The sequence below is a fragment of the Peromyscus eremicus genome, chromosome X, assembly GCF_949786415.1.
Source record: "Peromyscus eremicus chromosome X, PerEre_H2_v1, whole genome shotgun sequence".
Lineage (NCBI taxonomy): Eukaryota > Metazoa > Chordata > Mammalia > Rodentia > Cricetidae > Peromyscus > Peromyscus eremicus.
This window is the reverse complement of record NC_081439.1, coordinates 131,981,381-131,996,658: the sequence shown is the minus strand read 5'-3', so window position 1 is coordinate 131,996,658 and position 15,278 is coordinate 131,981,381. Positions and strand designations below refer to the sequence as shown.

The window sequence follows — 15,278 nt, the reverse complement described above, 5'->3', positions numbered from 1 at the left end:
AGAAGCAGCCTTTGGCGTGAAGTATCCAGGAACTGGCAACCAAGGCCAGTGGTTGTAAATTACTGGATACAGACAGCTTACGAAGCTAAAGGACCAAATTGGCAGAGAAGACTTGCCCACTATATGGTCTCAGGATTCAGGCATTTCCAGGGGCACCCCAACCCCACACATTTGTTGGGATCACCAACCTCAGCTGCCAGACACAATTCAGTCTCCTCCCTACTCCCTCTCCATGTGACAAGACTGTCCTCACCCACTTCCCACCAGGAGAATCTAGAGCAAGAGTGCTCACCCTGGGCCTTGATGGGCAGGAGGTGGGGTTTCAAACCCCGCCCTCTGCCCCGCCTCCACCTCGGGGCCCATCGGAACCCTGAAGAGGATCAGGTGGGTGGGGCACTGCTTGGTCAGCTGAGTGACGGTCACGGGATTTGACCAACTCCTGTTTCCTGGAGGAGAGCTAATAAATGGACCGAGTGTTAAAAGTCAGTGGTCTCATTGGCAGGAGAGGTGCTGTTCTGGAGGGTCCTAGCAAAGGGTGGGGTCAGAAGCCCGTCGCAAAGGCGAGAGGGATCCTTGGCTCAAGGCCCTATGGGGATGAGGTGCAATCAAACAGCTCTGGGGCCCACTTGAGCTGATTCAGGAAGTCCCTGTGAAGAGCTGTGCCTCCATGCATGCCCTGACCTGAATCACTTCACAGGATATGGAGAAGGAACGAGAGACACTGCAGATCTGGAAGGAACGTGTGGGACAGGAGCTCGATAACGTGGTCGCTTTCTGGATGGAGCATTCCCATGACCAGGAACACGGGTTAGCTACCCCTCGATGATCCTCCCAGGGATTTTGCCCCTCCCAAACTCCTATTTCACTCTGTGGCGACTCACAGATCTACTGGCTTCAGGAGAGTAGTGAAGCTATGGAGAAGGGTGCAAGTCTCCTCTTTTTCTAACAATACAACATGTCTCACAGGGGTTTCCTCACATGCCTTGGCTGCAATGGGCAGGTCTATGATCACCTCAAATATGTCTGGCTGCAGGGGAGGCAGGTCAGTTTGCACACTTAAGGCTGTCACACAATTGGATATACCCAGGGATACTTAAGATCCCCCCTACCCCAGCTGCTCTGTTCAAACTCTTCCCTCACAGGTATGGATGTATTGTCACTTGTACCGCAGTTTTGAGCGCTTCCGCCGTGCTGAGCTTCTGGATGCAGCAAAAGCAGGTACCCTCTCCTACCCCCATCTCCTCAGGAACTTCAGTGGGTCATTTATTCAGTGGATCTAAAGGGGTCTAGAAAAGAAAAGGGACTGGATATGTTCCAAGAGACAGTATATTACGAGCCCTTACCTAGCATGCATACTCCCCAACCACCAGGTGGTGAGTTTTTGCTGCATCATGCCCGTGTGGCACCACCTGCCAAGAAGTGTGCCTTTGTGCTGACTCGGGATGGCCATCCAGTGAAGGTGCAGCGGACCATTTTCAGCGAATGTTTCTACACCATAGCCATGAATGAGCTTTGGAAAGTAACAGGGGAAACACATTATCAGGTGTGTGGGAGGGATGGCCACAAGCTGTTGGGTATGAATTCACTCTGAAGAGAGACCTGAGAGCCTGCCACACCTCCCATTCACTCCTGTCCTACCATTTTGTGACTACCTTCTCTCCTCAGCTCTCTCCCAATTCCTGTACCACCATAGGAACCCTGAGCAAACAGGGATCTATCAGTCAGTGCCCTGTGTCCATGTAGAAGAGGTCCTTTTTCCTCCCTGGGCCCTCCTGCCTGAATCTCAGAGCTTCCCCCTCACCCCACAAGCAATGTTGGGTGAATCCACTTGGCCTCTGGTACTTGGCTGTAGGGCTGGCCCTGGAGAGCTGCAGAAAGAGCAGGTATCCTTGGAGAACAAGCTGAATCCTAGGTCCTTCCTGGGGGAGAGAAATGGGACAAGGTATGCAGCCTCTGCCTGGTCTCCCCACAGAATGAAGCTGTGGAGATGATGGATCAGATCGTCCACTGGGTACAGGTGGATTCATCTGAGCTAGGCCAGCCTAGGCTCTCAGGGACCCCTGCGGCAGAGGCCTTGGCAGTGCCCATGATGCTGCTCTACCTGGTGGAGCAGCTTGGAGAGGAAGATAAGGCACTGACCAGCAAGTATGCAGAACTAGGGGACTGGTGTGCCCACAGGATTCTGCAGCACATCCAGGTAGGCACAGAGAGAGGAACAGAGTGAACCCTATTCTCCCACTCTGCAAGGGCCCCTCACCTGAAGTATGTTCTTCAGCTTTCTAGACAGGTAGATCTAAGGAAGCACATTCATTTGAAATATAGCCCAGGGTCCTCAGGAAGGTGGAGCCTGGCATGCTGGGGCAGAGATGGGTGGGTGGGTCCTAAGGCAGAAAGAAGAGGCCAGAGCCCCAAGCACATCCTGAGACCTTGATCTATGTTCCTCCTCAGCCTCTGTGGACATCCAACTCTATCTTGCCTCCTCATTCAGTGTTTTACAATCTCTGCTTGAGAGATCCAGATGTAAAGCAAGGAATCAGAACCTATAGGCCCATGGGAGACAATCAGCCATTCCAAAAATGTTCTTTTATAATTCCAGAACTCCAGAGGTAGAAGCAGGAAAATCTAGAGTTCAAGGTCAGCCTTGCATGTATACTAAGTTTGAGAGTAGCCTGGGCTACCCAAGACTGTTTCAAAACACACAACAACCAAAAATGCCCCCTTTGGGCCTACTGAGTAGGTGGATGGCTGGTACCAAGGGTGGAGGAAGGAATTTTTTTTTCCGTTTTTTCAAGAAAGGTAACAGTCCTGGAACTCACTATGTATACCAGGCTGTCCTTGAACTCACAGAGATCTGCGTGCCTCTGCCTCCCCAGTGCTGGGATTAAAGGTGTGGGCCACCATGCCCAGCAGGAGGGATTTTTGAAGTTAGATCTTTCTGGTTGGATGAGAGGGAATGGAAACATCTGTCTTTTGTTCCTTTCCTGGCAGAGGGATGGGAAAGCTGTGCTAGAGAATATATCAGAGGATGGCAAAGAACTTCCTGGTTGCCTTGGAAGACATCAGAACCCAGGTGTGCTGGGCCCATCAGGAAAAAGAACTCAGCTTTCAGTTTGGGGTCTCATATGGGAGGGGCTGCCCTCCTCCCTCCACCAAAGACCAGGTAGAGGAAGGGGAAAGTCTGCCCAGGACTGGGCATTGGCTGAAGGAACTTAAGTGTCTGTTTTGGGGGCCTTTTTTTTTTTTCAGGGAATGGAGTCCAGGCAGAAAGGCAGGGTATCCTGTGACAGAGTTCAAGCATCTTTCACCCTTGAGGAGGAAGGGAGGTTTCAGGAACTCAAGCCCTCAGATGCTTGGGAAGGGAATTAATTCCTGCCTTAACTTTCTTTCAACCCTCACTAGGCCACGCAATAGAAGCTGGCTGGTTCCTGCTCCAGTATGCCCGCAGGAAAGGTGACATCAAACTTCGAATGCACATCATTGACAAGTTTCTCTTGTTGCCTTTCTACTCTGGATGGGACCCTGAGCACGGAGGCCTCTTCTACTTCCAGGATGCTGATGGTTTCTGCCCCACCCAGGTGGGAATGCCCAGAGCAACTTGCTGGAAGCCTGGCATGTAATAGGGGAACTCAGAGCCAGGTGTAGTGGCACATGTCTTTAATCCCAGCACTTGGGGGCCAGATCAGAAGCATCTCTGTGAGCTCAAGGCCAGCCTGGTCTACATAGTGAGGTTCAGGACTGCCAGGACAAGTTAGAGAGACCCTGTCTCAAAATACAATAACATCATCATATATCCTGTGAAAGCCATTAGAGAAGAATGAGTGTGCAAATGCTGATGCCAAGACACACGTCCCCTTCGTCTGGTGCCAGTGGCTTGAAGGGTTCTTGGGTGATTCTCACTTTCCCACTTGGTGGCAGACAGGAGTGAAATTGTTCTTCTGATGAGTTGTGTCCTGATCCTGCTGGAGATCTGCTGAGGGTACTATACTAGCCATGGGTAGCAGCAGAGTCCAAGAGGCTTAAAGATGACATGACAAGGCAGACAGCATTCCACCTTAAGGGATAAAGGGAGTCTGCCCCAGTACTTGTCCTTTTAAGGAGCTGCTTGGGGTACATTCAGGTCAGAAAGCTAGCCCTACTTTTTTTTTTTTTTAAAGATTTATTTATTTATTGTGTATACAGTGTTCTGCCTGAATGCCAGAAGAGGGCACCAGATCTCATTACAGATGGTTGTGATCCACCATGTGGTTGCTGGGAATTGAACTCAGGACCTCTGGAAGAACAGCCAGTGCTCTTAACCTCTGAGCCATCTCTCCAGCCCTACTCTTTAGGACTATTCTAACTCTATCCCCCATGTCTCATGATTGAGAACCAAGTCCTGAGCCAGACAGAGTCAGAACAGAGGATATGAGTGTCCTAAAGTCAACAAGGACCTTAGCTGCCTATCTCTGCTCTCTTCTCAGCTGGAGTGGGACATGAAGCTGTGGTGGCCACACTGTGAAGCCATGATTGCCTTCCTCATGGGTTACAGTGACAGTGGGGACCCTACCTTGCTAAAGATCTTCAATCAGGTGGCTGAGTACACCTTCTGCCATGTAAGTGCTATCTCCTTATTTCCTGGAAGCCCAGTTCAGGTTTGAAGGATATGACAGACAGCGGGAAAGGAAGAAATAAGCTATATAAGAGGGTCCAGTAGGCTTTCCCTCAGCCACTCCTAGCCCATTCATCAGGTGTTACCCTCAGCTGCTCTGAGGGTACCAAGAGTGCCTTTTGTTTGGTAAACCAAGAAGCCTTGCCTCAAGGAATTCACCTTTCTAGGTGGTCAGATTTTAGTCAAGTAAACAAGCAGATGTAGAGACCAATGAGCTATGGGAAACAAAGCAGATGGCAAATGATACAGAACTTTTTTTTTTTCCACTTTGGTTTTTCAAGACAGAGTTTCTCTGTGGAAACAGTTCTGGCTGTCCTCTCATTCTGTAGATCAGGCTGGCCTCAAACTCACAGAGATCCACCTGCCTCTGCCTCCCACGAGTGCTGGGATTAAAGGCGTGCACCATCACCGCCCGGCCAGAACTTTCTTATAGAGGGATCAGAGAAGACCTTGTGAGCAAGGATCTAAAGCAGTGGAGGGCAGGGTATGTCTGTTTGACAGAAGGGAAGCTAGGAGGGTCCAGCCAGGTGAGCTCCATGTAGCAGGAACATCCTTGATCTGCCAGGTCCAGCAGCCTGAGCCTTGACAGGGAATCCAACAGGCTGGTGAATCAGCAGTTGGAACCTCCCCCGTGTGTGTGTGTGTGTGTGTGTGTGTGTGTGTGTGTGTGTGTGTGTGTGAATCCAACAGGCTGGTGAATCAGCAGTTGGAACCTCCCCCGTGTGTGTGTGTGTGTGTGTGTGTGTGTGTGTGTGTGTGTGTGTGTGTGTGAGAGAGAGAGAGAGAGAGAGAGAGAGAGAGAGAGAGAGAGAGAGAGATAGTAGGTCAGAGGACAACTTTAGGTGGTGTTTCTCAGGTACTACATACCTTTTTGTTGAGACAGGGTCACTCACTAGCTATGTTAGCTAGCAGGCATACCCTTGGGATCATCCTATCTCTGTTTCTCCAGTGGTGAGAATACAAGCGTGCTATCCTTGTCTTTTTTTCATATGGGTTCTGGGACCAAACTCAGGTTCTCATGTTTGCAAGGCACTTTTTTTTTTTTTTTTTTTTGGTTTTTCAAGACAGGGTTTCTCCGTGTAGCAATGGTTGGGCTGTCCTGAAACTCACTCTGTAGATCAGGCTGGCTTCCAACCCAGAGATGAGCCTGCCTCTGCCTCCCGAGAGCTGGGCTTAAAGGTGTGCACTAGTTTACAAGGTATTTTACTGACTCTTGGCCCAGCAGATGAGTTTCTGAGGCTGTTGTTGGTTGTTTTCGCTCTTTGCTCTTTTGGGGGCCTGCCACCCAGCTCCCAAATAAATCACATAGGCGCTTATTATTACACCTTTAATCCCAGCACTTGGGAAGCAGAGGGAAGTGAGTTCCAGGGCAGCCAAGGCTACACAGGTAAATGTTTCAAAGAAACTTAAAAAAAAAAAAAAGAATATGAGCCAGTTTTGGTGCATGCCTTTAGTTCCAGCACTGGGGAGGCAGAGGTAAGAAGATTTCAACTGAGTTCCAAGCCAGCCTGAGCCACATAGCAAGCTCTAGGGCAGTCAGGAATACAAGGTGAGAGTCCTTCTCAAAAATAAATACATAATAAGGACAAGACTACTCAAAAGTTATGATTAGATACAGAACTGCTTATACCTCTCTTGAATACACCACCACCACTCTTTCTGAGACAGAATCTGGACTGGCTTTGAACTTGAAGTAATTCTCCTGCCTCAGCCTCCTGAGTGCTGGGATTACAGACATGAATCATTACACAGCTTAAAATTCACAATTCATATGTCACAATATTTTTTTTTTGAGACAGGGTTTCTCTGTGTAGCCCTGGCTGTCCTAGAACTCGTTCTGTAGCCCAGGCTGGCCTTGAACTCACAGAGATCCATCTGCCTCTGCCTCCTGAGTGCTGGGATTAAAGGTGTGTGCCACCACTGCCTGGCTTCATATGTCACAATTTAAAGGGAACCTTTTGATGGTAAACTTGAATGCCTTCTAAGAAGGGGTTCTACTTAACTATTTTATCATTGAGAACAAAATGGGAAGGGCCTTGGATAAGGACCTAGGCTACATTTTGGGGAACTCAAAAAGCCTCAGTAAGACAGGTATGGGATGGGGTGTACAAAGGGTCTGTCCAGCAGCTCAGATGTTGTCCCCTATATCTTAAAGCATCAGATCCACTGGACAGGGTCAGAACCCATGATGAAGGCAGGCAGAAGACCAGGTTGGCCTGAAACTTACAGAAATGTGTCAGCCTCTACATCCTGAGGGCTGGGGCTAAAGGCATGCCCCACCACACAGGGTCAGAGGAAAGTCTGAGACCCTGTTATAAAAACCTCAGTATACAAGGACAGGAGTTATGTGTCTCTGCTTGATAATCCAAAGATCTTTTGGACCAAATGCCTGTGAAGTAGAGACCATGAACTCCAGGGAAGTCACTTGTTGCAAAGTTTGCTGGCAAGATTCTTTCTTTCTTCCTTCCTTCCTTCCTTCCTTCCTTCCTTCCTTCCTTCCTTCCTCCCTCCCTCCCTCCCTCCCTCCCTCCCTCCCTTCTCTTTCTTTCTTTCTTTCTTTCTTTCTTTCTTTCTTTCTTTCTTTCTTTCTTTCTTTCTTTCTTTCTTTCACTTAAATGAGGTAAATGTTTGTTTCTAAAGTATTCAATTCAAAGTGTTAGGTAACACACCAATCAAATATAGAGAGCCCGTTCTCGCAGCGTTTCAGCACACCCCCCTGCAGCCCCTTCCCCACTGGGTTACAGGCTGAGAAGGCCTACTGCCTACCATCCTCAGCTTTCATCTTTTTTCCAGGACATGGTCCGTTAAAAGTACTGAAATCATGCCATATGAACTCTGACCACTGCAAAGGGGTCCCCCTTCCTCAGCCGGTGACATTCGGGTGGGTCCTGCCGATATTAGCTGTCATTGTATCCTTATTCTAGTTTCGTGATCCTGAGTTCGGGGAATGGTTTGGCTATCTGAACCGAGAGGGAAAGGTGGCCCTCACCATCAAGGGAGGTCCTTTTAAAGGTGAGCGGGGAACGGGCGAGACTGCAGGGTTTGTGGCACTCGGCTCCCCGGACCCTCCCAACACCAGCATCCATTCTCCTCACAGGTTGCTTCCATGTGCCACGGTGCCTGGCCATGTGTGAGCAGATTCTGGAAGCCCTGCTCCGCCGCCTCGGGCCCGCCCCCGTTGTGTGCTCGCCCTCTGTCCCCAGCCTCGGAGGCTCGAAATAAATCTGATCCTGCTCCACCTGCTTGTGTGCGCACCTCTGTGGGCCCTGTGGGAGGGAACAGCTACTCTCCACACTGTCCGGTTTGCCGGGCCTTCATGGCGGCCTCGAAGGCGCCACCTCACCGCCGTTCCACCGAGCCCATTGGCTCTGTGAGCGCTCACTAACTCTGTGGTTTGGAGGCGGATCTTGTAGCCGAGCACTTCCGCTGCAGACTAGTCGGAGCGGCTCGTCTCTTCCGCCACCGCCTCCTGAGAGTTTGGCCCTTGTCCCAGCCCCGGCCGCTAACGTCCGTGCGGTGCTTCTGAGTGGCCGCTGAGCGCGCGCGTTCACAACCCACGAGGACCTGCGAGCTCCGCCGCTGTGATGAACATCCGCAATGCTAGGGTGAGGTGATGGGGAGCCAGCCTGCCCGCACCGCGTGGGCTCCTTGCCGCGTGACCACGTGTGCATGCTATTGAGGGACCTGGTGCTGTGGCCCCCGCACGTCTGCGGCTGCTGATCCTTAAGGTTGCTGCAACCTGCTTTAGACATCTTGGGATTATAGTATCCCGTGTTTGCCTGATGTCAGGGCTCCACAACTTCCAGGCGCTGCTACTTGGTCCTGGAACTGTCGCATTTTGCACGGCGCATTGAAACCAGGCTTATGCAAAGTCAGATAGTCACAACCCTGCCCTGCCTGGGGGAAGGGGAGGTCCAGAGATAACAGAGAACAGGGGTCTCAAGTGCGTGAGGCCTTCTTAGTCACTGAAGTCCTGGACTAACCGTGTCCCCACTGTCACGCAGCCCGAGGACCTGATGAACATGCAGCACTGCAACCTGCTCTGCCTGCCGGAGAACTACCAGATGAAGTACTACTTCTACCACGGCCTGTCGTGGCCCCAGGTAGGCAGCTTTTGCGTTTTGTAGGGGTGTAAGGGACAACAGGAGGGAAACATGGATCTGAGTGGGCTAAAAGCAGTGGGCAGTGAGGTACAGTGCCTTGGTACAGTGAGGCCCGGGCTGATAGGGAAGCCTGGCAAATTGAAAAGGTGTGTATGTAGGAACTGTAAGCTAGACACAGGTTGGAGATGGGATTCCCACCTGTGCCTGTGCTCTTCCAAGAGGGGGCACAAGTGTGGAGTAGGGAAACTGGGCCCCTTGCATTCCAGGTCACCAGTTGTCACAACAACAATTTTTGCAGCTTCCTACTATCTTACACAAAGCAGGAGGCTGACAATGAGCTCTAGCCTGTTGCCTGCTCTGCCTGACGTCCTTTTCTTGTCTGTTACCAGCTCTCTTACATCGCTGAGGATGAGAATGGGAAGATTGTGGGGTACGTCTTGGCCAAAATGTGAGTCACCAAGGAGGAAGAAAGGAGCCTAATGCTAAGACTGGGTGTTGAGGAGCTGGGGGAAAAGCTTTGGAGAAGGGATTGGGAAACCAATACCTCCCATGTCTGGTGAATGCTGCTATGGATTAGTTTTAAGAGGGGTTCTCATTCTTTTGTCCAGATTTGCCTCAAATTTACATCAGTCTTCGTGCCGAGCTTCCTGAATGCTGGGATTAACTATGCCCAGTTTGCTGTGGATTTTTTTTAATTTAATTTTATTTTATTTTACAATACAATTCAGTTCTACATATCAGCCACAGATTCCCTTGTTCTCCCCCCTCCCGCCCCCCTCCCCTTCCCCCCAGCCCACCCCCCATTCCCACCTCCTCCAGGGCAAAGGATTTTTTTTTAATTAACAGGTTGTTTGTAGGGTAGCTCTAAGTTGACAGAAAAAATGAGCAGAAGGTACTGAGTATTTCCATACACCCCTCCTCCATATTTGTTCTCTCACTACCATATATGGTACACTTATTAGAAGTGAGAAACCAACACAGATTTTGTTTAGATTCGTGTTCTCATTGTTGTGCTTCTGTCTGTGTTGCACGCCCTCTGAGTCGGACAGTTGAAGAGTGTCTGTCCACCTTTAGGGTATTCCATACTTCCTACAACCTCCAACAACAAGGTCACTTTTTCAGAATGTTGCAGAGTTGGAATAGGAACTGATAGCTCTTTCAAACTGGATCCTTCACTTAGTCCTTTGCATCATTCAGCACTACTCTTTTTGTGGCTTAACAGCTGAGTTTTTTTCTTTTGGTCAATCATGAGCAATGTTCTGTTGACACTGCACATATCTGGTGGGTGTATCATGGGGCTTTGAGGAGGGCGTGATTGGTTATTCTGATTCAGAATTTCCTAGTTCTCCTCTGCCTGGATCTGGGGTGCTATAGGGTCCACCACAAAGTCTACACACTTGCTATGCACAGGTGTCCCAGATAGACTGCACCTGTACCAGGCTCCTTTCTAGTTTTCTCCTCTAGGGAAGAGGATCCAGATGATGTACCCCATGGACATATCACCTCACTGGTGAGTAGAGCTACTGACGGTTTGGCAGAGGTGGACTGGAGGTAATTGAAGGTAGCCTCCCAAGGTTCCACTCTACCCATTCTTCTTCTCTCAGGCTGTGAAGCGTTCCCACCGGCGCCTTGGCCTTGCTCAGAAGTTGATGGACCAGGCCTCTCGAGCCATGATAGAGAACTTCAATGCCAAATATGTCTCCCTGCATGTCAGAAAGAGGTGGAAGCCAAGCTGGGGGAAAGGGCAATGCTGGGGAGTGGGGAGGAAGAGGTACCCGATTGATAGGGCCTCTGGGGTTTACTACCTTCAGAGGAAGATGGGAAGTAGCATTAGTGGGAAAGGAGGACTGGGAAAGGTAGGACCTAGATATGGCCTGCCAACCTGCCTGGCCAAGTTTGTGAAGCTCAGAAGTGCCTTATTCCCCTACAGTAACCGGGCTGCCCTGCATCTCTATTCCAACACTCTCAACTTTCAGTAAGTAGATCAAGATTTTTTTTTAAGTGGCATGATCCATCCATTTGACTGAGGTGGGCTGAGAAAGGGGTGGAGGGACTCCAGACATTGCTAGGAAGCCTTCTGTATACTCAGTGGCTGTTCACTGGCAAGCTGACATGGAGAAGGCACCTGCTTTCTGTGTGTGTGGTAGAGCAGGGGTCCAACACATCTTACTGGGTGGAGGAAGGATGGCTGGTGAAGGGCAGTGTGGTAAAGAACACACAAGGCTTCTTAGTGCTGGTCTAGGAGTAAAGAGAGATAGGCTAGGGGGCATGAGCAAAGGCTGAGAAGTGACTAGCACCAGGAAGCATCAGGTGAGAGCAGATGAAAGAGAATGGCAGAGAAAAGGGGCCTTGAGCAAAAGCAATGAGGGACCTATAGCTCTGGATGTCCTGATGGCAGGTCTACTCAAGACATGGGCATCTCCATGAGACTAGCATTGAAGAGAGGACCTGGCAGTACCTACTACCACATAAAAGGGGGCTGGAATGAACTGATTGAAGGACCCACTGAGTCACACTAGGCTTTGAGGGGGTAGAGTGAATATGAGACCATTGGGACAGGGCAGTGGCTTTCAGGCTTTTCTGGATTCAATACCCAGATTCAGGGAGGGATCTTTGACCTAGTTAAGGATGCCTCTGGTAGGAACTGCTTCACATGCCAAGTCAGCAATTCCCACCACTAGGTGTGGTAGTATATGACTCTCAATCTCTGTACTCAGAAGGTGTAGGACTGTGGGTTAGGAGCCTGGCATAGGGAGTTCCAGCTCAGTCTCAGCCACACAGCAAACCCCTATCTCAAGAGGGGGTGCCAAAGAGATAGCTTATTTGTGAGGACCTGACTTTGATCCCTGGCACCTATGTATAAAAGCCACAGTGTCCTGCACCTGTTATCCTAGTGCTGAGAAGGTTAAGACAAAAGAATCCTTGGGTACACTAACCAACCAGCCCAGTTGAATGGGCAAGGTCCAGATTCAGTGAGAGATCCTATTTTGAAAAAAATAAGGTGGGAAGCAATTGAGGAAGATACCCAACATATACCTCTGGCCTCCACATGCACACATGAGCATGTGTACACACACGCACACACACACACACACACACACACACACCAATTCTCATCTTTAATGTCTTAGGCTGACAAAGACCTTTCTAGGCCATCAGATGGCTTCCCTTCAAGTGTCAGGGCTACTCAAGTGTTCACACACATCTCCCCTCAGCAGTAACCAGGTTGTCTGGGCAGTAGCCAGGTTGTCTGTGATGGCCATCTACATGCAGGTACAGTGTCCCTCTTTCCTAGCAGAGGAATTAGCTATATGTTCAGTAAATGACAGGGAGCAGGTCAGAGAGAGGAAGGAAGAGGCAAAATTAAGGGCTTCAATTCAAAAGACACAAGTCCTTGCTAGTCAGGCTATGGGCAGAGTGGTGGCAAGTCCAGGGATGGAAAGCGTCCTGGATGCTACATGCTGCTTGGCTTCACTGGAGAGAGCAGAGAAAGGTATCATGGCTGTTGGAGGAGTCCACTCAAATGAAAAACAAAAAAGGAATCCATTCAGCCTGGCCTTTTGCCTCACCCCCTGCAGGGGGAGATGACACCCACCCCAGTAGCCTAAGAACCAGGAGAATTTGCCCCCAGGCGTGTGTCTTCATCCTACCCCCAGGATCAGTGAAGTGGAGCCCAAATACTATGCAGATGGGGAAGATGCATATGCAATGAAGCGGGACCTTACACAGATGGCTGATGAGGTAAGAGTTCAGCCGAGTCAGGGCAGCAATTCCAGCAGTAGAGAGGATTCTGCATTTGGGAAAGGTGGCTACTTAAGAGCTGCAAGTTGGGGCAGTGGTGACTGGAAGTAAGACCAAGGTTGAATGGCAGCCCTTGTAGCTATAGAGCTAGGAGTCAGAGTTCCTCTTTCCCTCACTTCCTCAGCCGGCGAGTATAGGCATGACCTTGGTTGACTGTAGAGGAGGCCATGGGATATTCTCTGGGGAAGAAGCCTGGAGGTGGAATAGGAGAGACAGTAGGAAGAGATTTTTCTACAGAGGGATTGGGACTACTAGGGTTGGGGCAGTCATGACCAGACTGCTCAGATCTAGGACCAAACTGGGCTGGGGAGAAAGGGTCCCTGACCAAGCCTCCTGGGGTAGGGCAATTTATGGGGCACTACTGTGTCTTGGGAGCTCCCCAGAAGCCCATTTGAGTGCAGCAGGAGACTTGTCATTTTACAGATGAGGAAACAGGCTTAAGGGCAGAGCTAGGATTGAACTATATCTCTACCCAGTCCTATTTCCTGCCTTGGCCCTACCACTTCTCACTGTGTCCCTTCCCCCAGCCAGCCCCAGGGCCTGGCTCTTGTCTCCTGTCTGGAGACTTAGGCCCTGTCTCTTTCCACCCGCTTCCCTCTGGGCTCCCGGCGGCAGCTGAGACGGCACCTGGAGCTGAAGGAAAAGGGCAGGCACATGGTGCTGGCGGCCATGGAGAACAAGGCGGAGAGCAAAGGCAACATGCTTCTGAGCTCGGGAGAGGCCTGTCGTGAGAAGGGCCTGGCTGCTGAGGATAGTGGTGGGGACAGCAAGGACCTCAGCGAGGTCAGTGAGACCACAGAGAGCACAGATGTCAAAGACAGCTCAGAGGCCTCTGACTCTGCCTCCTAGACCCTGCCCCACCTGGTTCAAGCCTCACCCCATGTGCTTTTACAATAAATGTCACCCTGTGGCCTTGGGGAATTTGTGAATGTGCATAGTGGGGGTGTGCTTCTTTCCAGCTCCTTTATGGCAGGGATATCATCTTCACAAACCAGAGCCTACTCAGCTCACAAGTCAAACAGATTTGGAGAATCTGGCCACCTTCAGCAACCGAGTTGGGGTTGGCAGATAAACTGACTTGGGTGCCCTATTCTGCTGCAACCTTCCTGGCCTGCAGGCCTCATTGACTTCCTTAATAATTTTCTAGGGCTGAACTAAATGACTTCTTGGTTCTAGTCAGCCTCGAATTTCAGAGGCAACTTACCCATCATGATAGTCTTTGCTGCACTGTTTTGCCCTCTTAATGTCCCACTTTTAGCCCTTTCTCCTGGTCATACTTGCTCTCTCATCTGCAACAGCTCCAGTTCATACCTCCTGGACCCCAAATGCCTAAGTCAAAGTCCAACTTCTTACTTCACTTATCTGGAGATGTCCTAGCCGGATCATGGCCTATTTAGCTACCAGTTGCTCAGGCTTTTCCTTCTTCATTATCCATAATTCTTTCCTCTATACCATCCCAACAATCATTAGGTCCTGTGGGTTCAATCACATTAATACATTTTTTTTTTTTTAAATTTTAGCTAGGCTGGGTCTTTGTGCCACCACACTCAGTTCATACAGTGCTGGAGATCTAACTCGGGGCCTCTTGGATGTTAGACAAGCACTCTACCAACTGAACCGAATTCCTAGCACTAATTGTTGGCCTCAAAGTCCTGATCCTCTAAGGTGTTCTTTGCATACTGACATTCACCATTACCAGCTTCATTTCCTTTATTTTGTTTATTCATCTTTTTTAAAAAATAATTTATTTAACTTTATTTTATGTGCATGAAGGAATCAGATACCCTGGAACGGGAGTTACAGACAGCTGTGAGCTGCCATGTGGGTGCTGGGAATTGAACCCAGGTCCTCTGGAAGAGTAGCCAGTGCTCTTAACCACTAAGCCATCTCTCCAGCCCCTTATTCATCTTTTTGAGTCAGGATCTCCTTAGCTCAAACTGGCCCAGAACTTATGTAGCCCAGCTGGCCTCAAACTTGTGGTAATTCTCCTGCCTCAGGCTCCAAAGTACTGGGATTACAAGTGTGAGCCATCCCAGCCAGCTCCCCCATGAATATTCTGTATTTATTACTATGCTGAGACAGTTCTGGTAAGTGCATAAGACAGGGTTTCTCTGTGTAACAGTCCTTACTGTCCTGGAACTCGCTTTGTAGACTAGGCTGACCTTAAACTCACAGAGATCCTCCTGCCTCTGCCTCTCCAGTGCTGGGATTAAAGGCGTGCGTCACCACCTGGCTCTTCCCTTCTTTTACAGGGTCTCAAGTATTTCAGGGTGGTTGTGAACTAATTTACTATGTAGCCAAGTCTGGCCTTACATCCTAATCCTCTTGTTTTAGTCTTCCAAGTGCTGAGGTTTCAGGTGTGAGTCACCATTCCCAGCTTTTTTTTTTTTTTTAAAGCAAAAAAGGGAAAAAGTGAGTCAACCTCACTCCTAAATGTGCTTTCTGGCTTTTAAACCATCACTGATGACCCAAGAGCACCTAACATCTGAGCTGTCACTATACTAACAATTTCCCTGCGCCTGCAAGTGACACAGCGGTCTGTCGCTAGGTTGAATAATTTGTCCTGGAGCTTAGTTCTCTTTTTGGCTGTATAAATGATCCTTCAGAAACCGAGAAAGCTGGAGGGCAGAGGCTGGGAAGAAAAGTTGCGCCTGCGCACGGCTTCCCCCCTCCCCTTTTCTCATTAAAGCGAAACTGCGTTCTGTTTGTACTTCCTTTGAAGGAGT

At 49.7% G+C, this 15,278-nt stretch overlaps 2 protein-coding genes across 5 annotated transcripts; both read left to right on the top strand.

The window, feature by feature from the left end:
• Positions 1–400: 400 nt before the first annotated feature.
• On the top strand, positions 401–7,886 carry Renbp (renin binding protein). 3 transcript variants are annotated; one of them, XM_059250589.1, is made up of 11 exons: positions 401–507; positions 698–807; positions 967–1,042; positions 1,143–1,218; positions 1,371–1,543; positions 1,973–2,197; positions 2,989–3,070; positions 3,400–3,575; positions 4,461–4,592; positions 7,573–7,660; positions 7,746–7,886. In XM_059250589.1, exons 2-11 carry the CDS (start codon positions 701–703, stop codon positions 7,868–7,870), a joined length of 1,260 nt encoding a protein of 419 aa, XP_059106572.1. In that variant the 5' UTR covers positions 401–507; positions 698–700; the 3' UTR covers positions 7,871–7,886. The 3 variants fall into 3 exon arrangements, with proteins under 3 accessions (XP_059106572.1, XP_059106571.1, XP_059106573.1); XM_059250588.1 differs by having other exon boundaries at positions 417–482; XM_059250590.1 differs by lacking the exon at positions 1,973–2,197 and having other exon boundaries at positions 417–482.
• A 199-nt stretch (positions 7,887–8,085) lies between these two features.
• On the top strand, positions 8,086–13,481 carry Naa10 (N-alpha-acetyltransferase 10, NatA catalytic subunit). 2 transcript variants are annotated; one of them, XM_059250387.1, is made up of 8 exons: positions 8,086–8,253; positions 8,653–8,751; positions 9,141–9,199; positions 10,216–10,261; positions 10,356–10,471; positions 10,682–10,726; positions 12,408–12,492; positions 13,168–13,481. In XM_059250387.1, the coding sequence occupies exons 1-8, from the start codon at positions 8,233–8,235 to the stop codon at positions 13,399–13,401; spliced, it is 705 nt and encodes a 234-aa protein (XP_059106370.1). In that variant the 5' UTR covers positions 8,086–8,232; the 3' UTR covers positions 13,402–13,481. The 2 variants fall into 2 exon arrangements, with proteins under 2 accessions (XP_059106370.1, XP_059106371.1); XM_059250388.1 differs by having other exon boundaries at positions 13,080–13,481.
• The last annotated feature ends 1,797 nt before the right edge of the window (positions 13,482–15,278 follow it).